The following is an 11,017-nucleotide window of genomic DNA, read 5'->3' as shown; positions in this document are numbered from 1 at the left end:
ATATATACACAAACACACACATATACATACACACTAGAGGTCGACTGATTAATCGGAATGGCCAATTAATTAGGGCCGATTTCAAGTTTTCATAACAATCGGTAATCGCAAAAAAAATATATCATGTTTTATATAATTATTTTTTAACTAGGCAAGTCAGTTAAGAACACATTCTTATTTTCAACGATGGCCTAGGAACGGTGGGTTAACTGCCTTGTTCAGGGGCAGAACGACAGATTTTTACTTTGTCAGCTTGGGGATGCAACCTTACGGTTAACTAGTCCAACGCTCTAACCACCTGCTTTACATTGCACTCCACGAGGAGCCTGCCTGTTACGCGAATGCAGTAAGAAGCCAAGGTAAGTTGCAGCTTGCATTAAACTTATCTTATAAAAACAATCAATCAATCAATCAATCATAATCACTAGTTAACTACAAATGGTTGATGATATTACTAGTTTATCTAGCCTGTCCTGCGTTGCATATAATCGATGCGGTGCACATTCGCGAAAAAGGTCTGTCGTTGCTCCAACTCGTACCTAACCATCAATGTCTTTCTTAAAATCAATACACAAGTATATATTTTTAAACCTGCGTATTTAGATAATATTGCCTGCTAATATGAATTTCTTTTAACTAGGGAAAATGTGTCACTTCTCTTGCAAACAGAGTCAGGGTATATGCAGCAGTTTGGGCCGACTGGCTCGTTGTGAACTGTGAAGACTATTTCTTCCTAACAAAGACAGCCGACTTCGCCAAACGGGGGATGATTTAACAAAAGCGCATTTGCGAAAAAGCACAATCGTTGCATGACTGTACCTAACCATAAACATCAATGCCTTTCTTAAAATCAATACACAGAAGTATATATTTTTAAACCTGCATCTTTAGCTAAAAGAAATCCAGGTTAGCAGGCAATATTAACCAGGTGAAATTGTCACTTCTCTTCCATTCATTGCACGCAAAGTCAGGGTATATGCAACAGTTTGGGTCGCCTGGCTCGTTGCGAACTAATTTGCCAGAATTTTACGTAATTATTACATAACATTGAAGGTTGTGCAATGTAACAGGAACATTTAGACTTATGGATGCCACCCATTAGGTAAAATACGGAACGGTTCCGTATTTCACTGAAAGAATAAAAGTGATAGTTTCCGGATTCAACCATATTAATGACCTAAGGCTTGTGTTTCTGTGTGTTATGTTATAATTAAGTCTATGATTTGATAGAGCAGTCTGACTGAGCGATGGTAGACAGCTCGTAAGCATTCATTCAAATAGCACTTTCGTGCGTTTTGCCAAAAGCCCTTCGCAATGCATTGCGCTGTTTATGACTTCAAGCCTACCAAGATTAGGCTGGTGTAACCGATATGAAATGGCTAGCTAGTTAGCCGGGTGCGCGCTAATAGCGTTTCAAACGTCACTCGCTCTGAGACTTGGAGTAGTTGTTTCCCTTGCTCTACATGGGTAACGCTGCTTCGAGGGTGGCTGTTGTCGATGTGTTCCTGGTTCAAGCCCAGGTAGGAGCGAGGAGAGGGACGGAAGCTATACTGTTACACTGGCAATACTAAAGTGCCTATAAGAACATCCAATAGTCAAGGTATATGAAATACAAATCGTATAGAGAGAAATAGTCCTATAATTCTTATAATAACTACAACCTAAAACTTCTTACCTGGGAATATTGAAGACTCATGTTAAAAGGAACCACCAGCTTTCATATGTTCTGAGCAAGGAACTTAAACGTTAGCTTTCTTACATGGCACATAATGCACTTTTACTTTCTTCTCCAACACTTTGTTTTTGCATTATTTAAACCAAATTGAACATGTTTCATTATTATTTGAGGCCAAATAGATTTTATTGATATATTATATTAACTTAAAATAAGTGTTCATTCAGTATTGTTGTAATTGTCATTATTACAAATAAATACTTTTATTGTATTTTTATTTCAAAATGTTTTATTTTGTAAAAAATCGGCCGATTAATCGGTATAGGCTTTTTTGGTCCTCCAATAATCGGTATCAGCGTTGAAAAATCATAATCGGTCGACCTCTAACACACACACACATACACTGCTCAAAAAATAAAGGGAACACTAAAATAACACATCCTAGATCTGAATGAATGAAATAATCTTATTAAAGACTTTTTTCTTTACATAGTTGAATGTGCTGACAACAAAATCACACAAGAATAATCAATGGAAATCCAATTTATCAACCCATGGAGGTCTGGATTTGGAGTCACACTCAAAATTAAAAGTGGAAAACCACACTACAGGCTGATCCAACTTTGATGTAATGTCCTTAAAACAAGTCAAAATGAGGCTCAGTAGTGTGTGTGGCCTCCACGTGCCTGTATGACCTCCCTACAACGCCTGGGCATGCTCCTGATGAGGTGGCGGATGGTTTCCTGAGGGATCTCCTCCCAGACCTGGACTAAAGCATCCGACAACTCCTGGACAGTCTGTGGCGTTGGTGGCTGGAGAGAGACATGATGTCCCAGATGTGCTCAATTGGATTCAGGTCTGGGGAACGGGCGGGCCTGTCCATAGCATCAATGCCTTCCTCTTGCAGGAACTGTTGACACACTCCAGCCACATGAGGTCTAGCATTGTCTTGCATTAGGAGGAACCCAGGGCCAACCGCACCAGCATATGGTCTCACAAGGGGTCTGAGGATCTCATCTCGGTACCTAATGGCAGTCAGGCTACCTCTGGCGAGCACATGGAGGGCTGTGCGGCCCCCCAAAGAAATGCCACCCCACACCCTGACTGACCCACCACCAAACCGGTCATGCTGGAGGATGTTGCAGGCAGCAGAACGTTCTCACGGCGTCTCCAGACTCTGTCACGTCTGTCACATGTGCTCAGTGTGAACCTGCTTTCATCTGCGAAGAGCACAGGGTGCCAGTGGCGAATTTGCCAATCTTGGTGTTCTCTGGCAAATGCCAAACGTCCTGCACGGTGTTGGGCTGTAAGCACAACCCCCACCTGTGGACGTCGGGCCCTCATACCACCCTGATGGAGTCTGTTTCTGACCGTTTGAGCAGACACATGCACATTTGTGGCCTGCTGGAGGTCATTTTGCAGGGCTCTGGCAGTGCTCCTCCTTGCACAAAGGCAGAGGTAGCGGTCCTGCTGCTGGGTTGTTGCCCTCCTACGGCCTCCTCCACGTCTCCTGATGTACTGGCCTGTCTCCTGGTAGCGCCTCCATGCTCTGGACACTACGCTGACAGACACAGCAAACCTTCTTTCCACAGCTCGCATTGATGTGCCATCCTGGATGAGCTGCACTACCTGAGCCACTTGTGTGGGTTGTAGACTCCGTCTCATGCTACAACTAGAGTGAAAGCACCGCCAGCATTCAAAAGTGGCCAAAACATCAGCCAGGAAGCATAGGAACTGAGAAGTGGTCTGTGGTCACCACCTGCAGAACCACTCCTATATATATATATACACATATACATATACACACACACACACACACACACACACACACACACACACACACACACACACACACACACACACACACACACACACACACACATATATATATATATATATATATACATACACAGTATCTCACAAAAGTGAGTACACCCCTCACATTTTTGTAAATATTTGAGTATATCTTTTTATGTGACAACACTGAAGAAATGACACTTTGCTACAATGTAAAGTAGTGAGTGTACAGCTTGCTGTCCCCTCAAAATAACACACAGCCATTAATGTCTAAACCGCTGACAACAAAAGTGAGTACAACCCTAAGTGAAAATATCCAAATTGGGCCCAAAGTGTCAATATTTTGTGTGGCCACCATCATTTTCCAGCACTGCCTTAACCCTCTTGGGCATGGAGTTCACCAGAGCTTCACAGGTTGCCACTGGAGTCCTCTTCCACTCCTCCATGACGACATCACGGAGCTGGTGGATGTTAGAGACCTTGCACTCCTCCACCTTCCGTTTTAGGATGCCCCACAGATGCTCAATAGGGTTTAGGTCTGGAGACATGCTTGGCCAGTCCATCACCTTTACCCTCAGCTTCTTTAGCAAGGCAGTAGTCGTCTTGGAGGTGTGTTTGGGGTCGTTGTCATGTTGGAATACTGCCCTGCAGCCCAGTCTCCGAAGGGAGGAGATCATGCTCTGCTTCAGTATGTTACAGTACATGTTGGCATTCATGGTTCTCTCAATGAACTGTAGATCCCCAGTACCGGCAGCACTCATGCAGCCCCAGACCATGACACTCCCACCACGATGCTTGACTGTAGGCAAGACACACTTGTCTTTGTACTCCTCACCTGGTTGCCACCACACACGCTTGACACCATCTGAACCAAATAAGTTTATTTTGGTCTCATCAGACCACAGGACATGGTTCCAGTAATCCATGTCCTTAGTCTGCTTGTCTTCAGCAAACTGTTTGCCGTTTCACTTGTGCATCATCTTTAGAAGAGGCTTCCTTCTGGGACGACAGCCATGCAGACCAATTTGATGCAGTGTGCGGCGTATGGTCTGAGCACTGACAGGCTGACCCCCCACCCCTTCAACCTCTGCAGCAATGCTGGCAGCACTCATACGTCTATTTCCCAAAAACAACCTCTGGATATGATGCAGAGCACGTGCACTCAACTTCTTTGGTCGACCATGGCGAGGCCTGTTCTGAGTGGAACCTGTCCTGTTAAACCGCTGTATGGTCTTGGCCACCGTGCTGTAGCTCAGTTTCAGGGTCTTGGCAATCTTCTAATAGCCCAGGCCATCTTTATGTAGAGCAACAATTCTTTTTTTCAGATCCTCAGAGAGTTCTTTGCCATGAGGTGCCATGTTGAACTTCCAATGACCAGTCAGTATGAGGGAGTGTGAGAGGGATGACACCAGATTTAACACACCTGCTCCCCATTCACACCTGAGACCTTGTAACACTAACGAGTCACATGACACCGGGGAGGGAAAATGGCTAATTAGGCCCAATTTGAACATTTTCACTTAGGGGTGAACTCACTTTTGTTGCCTGCGGTTTAGACATTAATAGCTGTGTGTTGTGTTATTTTGAGGGGACAGCAAATGTACACTGTTATACAAGCTGTACACTTTTTTTTTTAAACATTTTTGAGTCATTTAGCAGACGCTCTTATCCAGAGCGACTTACAGTAGTGAATGCATACATTTCATTAAAAAAAATTCTCTCCGTACTGGTCCCCCGTGGGAATCGAACCCACAACCCTGGCGTTGCAAACACCATGCTCTACCAACTGAGCTACACGGGACTACACACTCACTACTTTACATTGTAGCAAAGGGTTATTTCTTCAGTGTTGTCACATGAAAATATATACTCAAATATTTACAAAAATGTGAGGGGTGTACTCACTTTTGTGAGATACTGTATATATATACACACACACACACACACACACACACACACACACACACACACACACACACACACACACACACAGCATAAGGCTAGCCTAACAAAGCCATCAATTACAATCTTTACGTTTCCTATACTGAACAAAAATATAAACACAACATACAAGAATTTCAAACAAGGAAATCAGTCAATTTAAATAAATTCCTTTGGCCCCTAAACCTATGGATTTCACATGACTGGGAATACAGATGTGCATCTGATGGTCACAGATACCTTAAAACGGTAGGGGTTGTGTGTGACAAAACCAGTCTTTATCTGGTGTGACCACCATTTGCCTCATGCAGCACGACACATCTCCTTCGCATAGAGTTGATCAGGCTGTTGATTGTGGGCTGTGGAATATTGTTCCACTCCTCTTCCGAAGTGGTTGGATAATGGCGGGAACTGGAACACGCTGTCGTACATGTCAATCCAGAACATCCCAAACATGCTCAATGGGTGACATGTCTGGTGAGTATGCAAGCCATGGAAGAACTGGGACATTTTCAGCTTCCAAGAATTGTGTACAGATCCTTGCGACATGGGTCTAGGGCTGGGCGACATGTCCTAAAAATCATATCTACATTTTTTCTAACTTATTGGCTATTCACGAAATATATCTAAAAGAAAATTCTCTAAATAAGCATCGATGTACAATTAAAGGTCAAATACACTGCATTTCAAACAGTCAGCAAAAATCTAATGAATTCAGGGCTTGTGAAGTTATACCTAAGCTAAATATAAGCCTTCCACAATCATATTATCGACTATCAATGTAATTATTTTATCAAAATAGTTTAACCTGCAATTTTTGTTGCAATAATCAGTGATCTGGCTTTCAAATCTGTCTATGAAAATGCCTTTTTTGTTACAAATTTAACTAGAACCATGCATAATGCACATTCAATAATAATGACTAACTTCTTATAGCAGGCATTAGGCTATAGAAAATGAACACACATCAACAATCTCTCAAGCCCACGTGATCGTGAGTAGCCAGCTAATCTTTATATTTGAAGTTTAGCCAACTTGGGTCTATTTGCTAGATAACAAGGTTGAACAGTTGAATTGTCACACCCTTCTGTCTGCAACTGTTTGAAAAGCATGTTAGCCTGTACACTTTGTTCAGGTGTTGAAATCAAGTTGCCAATTCCTTATATAATTGTGCTTTATGCTTATTGCACATTTATAAAACACAAAATGCTGCTAGCGGTACATAATACCCCAATGCCGCACGCAACAAACTGAGCATACATTTTCCAGAATCAATCTTCATTGATACTCCTGTTTTAGTAGGGTCTGCTCTGCACACAATTTAAGGAGTTGAGACATGAAAAAGTGTATCGCTAGAAAAGTTAACAACTTCTCTATTACAATAAAATAAATGTCTCAATGTGTTTTGGTATCCATATGACCCATTCTGTTGGACCAAACCTCAAATGCAAATAGCTGATTGAAATGTCTTGTCAGGGAGGAAGATGTGATCTCTGAACTTTGTTGGCGTGAGGCAGGGAGAGGTCATTTCAATCTTGCAAAAATCTGTCCAAAATAAGGCCAATGCGTTTCTATGGGCTAATTTTGGACCAAAACCTGATGCTCGACTTCCCGCCTTTGGGACGACTCCCACTGTTAGGGCGGAAACCTGCATCTCTTCAGTATATACAGATCACGGGTGTAAATGGGAAGGCGCACAACACAGCACAGAGGAGCGAAAGAGACAAGACCAAAAATACAATATAATAATATAATAATAATAAGCAGATAAAAACAAAAAATAACAAACCCTTGATATACAGGGATTTGGAATATTGCGCAAAAAAAACCATTCAAATTAATAAAAATGTATTTGATATATCGCCCAGCCCTACATGGGGCTGTGCATTATCATGCTGGATCATAAGGTGATGGCGGCAGGTGAATGGCACGGAAATGGGCCTCAGGATCTCGTCATGGTATATCTGCGCATTCAAATTGCCATTGATAAAATGCAATTGTGTTCGTTGTCTGTAGCTTATGCCTGCCCATACCTTAACCCCCACTGCCACAATGCGGCACTCTGTTCACAACGTTGACATCAGCAAACCGCTCGCCCACACAAAGCCATACACGTGGTCTGCAGTTGTGAGGCCGGTTAGATGTCCTGCCAATTTCTAAAACTACAGCTCTGGTAGACATTCCTGCAGTCAGCATGCCAATTACACGCTCCCTTAAAACTTGTGACAAAACTGCACTTTTTGGTGGCCTTTTATTGTCCCCAGCACAAGGTGCACTTGAGTGATGATCATGCTGTTTAATCAGCTTCTTGATATGCCACACCTGCCAGGTGGATGGATTATCTTGGCAAAGGAGAAATACTAAATAACAGGGATGTAAACAAATTTGTGCACAAAATGTGACACTGTAATGCAGCTTTACAGCACTGTGGTGGGAGCCATTTGAACAGAGTAGAAGAGGGAGGGGAATGGGGGGAGAGGAGGTTGTTTGGGTGGTAGTAGTGCAGGCAGACAGAACAGACAGCTCAGGATGGATTTGGGGGCAAACAAAGCATGTGCTGCCCGATCCCTCTTGCTCCAGATCAGTGGAGAGGAAAAATCTCCCTGTAACCACGCTGCTGACCTGACCTTTACACCATCTAAGTTGCCACGGTCGCCGTAGCAACCCTCCCAGGGCGCAGAGGGTGGTCGGGTTCATTCTGCATGCCCGGACCGTAAAGCTGTAGGGGGTGAGTCAACAACAGCCCAACCCTGCTCTAGCCTCTACCGGAGTTGAGCCAAGCCCTGCTATACAGCCACTGTTAGGTGGCGACTAGTCGAACCCTTGTACCATAGTGTGAGTGACCATCATGCATCAGAAGGGGGACCATTAATCCTGAAAACACCTCTCAGTATTTTAGTGTTTGCATGTGTGCGTTTCAAGCCTTCAATACCACAGTTGAGGTCAAAGCTGAAGAACTTCCGCATTTATGTGTCAGAGATTGATTGTACCTGTGTGTTTGTGAGAGAGAAAGAAAGGGAGTGTCTCACCATCGTGGCCCGAGTTCAGGAGGTGCTCCCCAAGGTCACAGCCAAACACCCGCTCCCGGAGGATGCCCCGCTGCTTCAGCTTCTGCTTGGTGGGCCTGGACTTCATGAAGGTGCGCAGGAACGTGATCAGCTTCCCGTGCTTCTTAGACACTGCCAGGAAAGAGAGACACACATACACACAATATGTTTAATACACACTCACATGTTCAGCTGGTGTTGACCGTCCATCTAATGTGAAATAACGCATTTAAAATGGTGAGCTGGCAAAGTGACGCAAACATACCAGTAAGGTGAGCTGCAAGACCTTGCTTTCGTTAGATTATTGATTATTTTTAATCCAAGGTTATGCTGCATTTATGATCCAAGGTTCAATGGAAACATATAACAGACCAGAGGTGTGTGTGAATAAGCCAGTCCAGTTAATACATTTATTTTATTTTTTATTCTTCTAATGTCAGCCATTTATTACACCATGGGAAGATTTCTTGAGACTGTATGACCCCAGCTTCACTCCTCAATTTAAATTCCAGGGCAACTGAAAACATCCTCCACCAGAATCACCACCTCAATATGAAAGACTTAAACCCCTCATTAAAGACAATGGGTCTAGAAAAAGGTCTAAGCCTTTCAAAGTATGGGCCCAGTTGTTTTCTCCATTTGGAAAATTGTGAGAAAAAAAACTCAGCTTTCAGAGAGAACAATGGAGTTGGCATGCCTGCAAACTTTTGTTCACAAATCCTCCACTGCAAACTGTAGATCCCAGAGTCAAATTTCCCCTGAAAAAGTGGAGACACATTCTCCAACGGAGCAGGGGAACCCATAGAGTTTTTGTTCTTCTTCTAAATAATAAAACATGTAAAGCTGAAATATCTTAAGTCAATAAGTATTCAACCCCTTTGATATGGCAAGACTAAATAGGTTCAGGAGTTAAAAATAGTGTTTAACATGATTTTTTTAATGACAACCTCATCTCTGTACCCCACACATACAATTATCTGTAAGGTCCCTCATTCCAGCAGTGAATTTCAAACACAGACTCAACCACAAAGACCAGGGAGGTTTTCCAATGCCTCGCAATTGGCACCTATTGGAAGATGGGTAAAACATTTTTTTAATAAAGCAGACATTGTATAATCCTTTGTGCATGGAGAAGTTATTAATTACACTTCGGATGTTGTATCAATACACCAAGTCACCACAAAGATACAGGCATCCTTGATAACTCAGTTGCGGAGAGGAAGGAAAGAGCTCAGGGATTTCACCATGAGGCCAATGGTGATTTTAAAACAGTTAGAGTTTAATAGCCGTGATAGGAGAAAACTGAGGAAGGATCAACAACATTGTAATTGCTCCACAATACTAACCTAATTGACTGAGTGAAAGAAGGAAGTCTGAAAATAATAAAAAATATTCCAAAACATGCATCCTGTTTGCAATAAGGCACTAAAGTAAAACTGCCAAAAAATGTGGCAAAATAATTAACTTTATGTCCTGAATGCAAAGCGTTATATTTGGGGCAAATTCAACATAACAAACACATCACTGAGTACCATTCATATTTTCAAGTATGGTGGTGGCTGCATTATGTACTGGGTATGCTTGTCATCAGCAAGGACTAGGGAGTTTATGACAAAAAATAAACAGAATAGAGCAAAGCACAGGCAAAATCCTAGGGGAAAATCTGGTTGTCTGCTTTCCAACATACACTGGGAGACAAATTCACCTTTCAGCAGGACAGTAACCTAAAACACAAGGCCAAATCTACACTAGAGTTGCTTATCAAGACGATATTGAATGTTCCTGAGTGGCTTAGTTCATTTTTTGTTGTTGTTAAATCGGCTTGAAAATCTAGGGGGAAAAAAATAAATAAAAAGAATAAGTGCTAATATTGTACAATCCAGATGTGCAACTTACCCATAAAGACAGCTGTAATCACACCAAAGGTGATTCTAACATATATTGACTCAGGGGGTTGAATAGTTATCTAATCAAGATATATTAGTGTTTTATTTTTCATATATATTTCTTCCACTTTAACATTATAGTATTTTGTATAGATCGTTGACAAAAAAATGACAATGAAATCCATTTTAATCTCACTTTGTAACAACAAAATTTTGAAAAAGTAAAGGGGTGTGAATACTTCCTGAAGGCACTGTAGTGAGCAAGCTGAAGACCAGCAGTTGGGTTAGCGGATCAGGGTGATGTAAAACTTTCCCAGCGGTTGCTGAAACCTTCTTATATCATGGTATGCATTTGAAAACCTATAAAATGGCTGAATCATAGTCAGCGGGGCAGAGAGCTGCTCCTCGGGTGGTTGGACACAGTGGAAGTCTCCGCGGTCCACAGCAAGTCAAATAAGAGCCAGCAGCCTCATCCTGAGATTTGCATGTGGAACTCTTGGATGCCAGAGGGGAAAATTTATGTGGAATTTTGACAGTTATGGGGAGAATTATTGTGATAAAACTGGTGTGGCTGACCGTAATGATATTTCACTATGCTCATACAGTTAGAAAATACTTTTTACGACATTTTGAAAGGCAAACGTCATTAATTAGGACTTTTAAGGTGGTGT

At 42.3% G+C, this 11,017-nt stretch overlaps 1 protein-coding gene across 4 annotated transcripts in view; it reads right to left on the bottom strand.

The window, feature by feature from the left end:
* The window catches only part of LOC115154186 (rho GTPase-activating protein 32), a 63,963-nt gene that overhangs the window by 17,303 nt on the left and 35,643 nt on the right, over positions 1–11,017 (bottom strand). For all 4 annotated transcript variants that reach the window (XM_029700147.1, XM_029700148.1, XM_029700149.1 and 1 more), the window contains one exon: positions 8,443–8,592. In XM_029700147.1, coding sequence (XP_029556007.1) covers positions 8,443–8,592 — 150 coding nt within the window. The remainder of the gene's footprint in view (positions 1–8,442; positions 8,593–11,017) is intronic.

The sequence above is a fragment of the Salmo trutta genome, chromosome 19 (assembly GCF_901001165.1).
Source record: "Salmo trutta chromosome 19, fSalTru1.1, whole genome shotgun sequence".
Classification (NCBI taxonomy): domain Eukaryota; kingdom Metazoa; phylum Chordata; class Actinopteri; order Salmoniformes; family Salmonidae; genus Salmo; species Salmo trutta.
The sequence above is the reverse complement of the archived record's forward strand: the minus strand, read 5'-3'. Positions and strand labels throughout refer to the sequence as shown.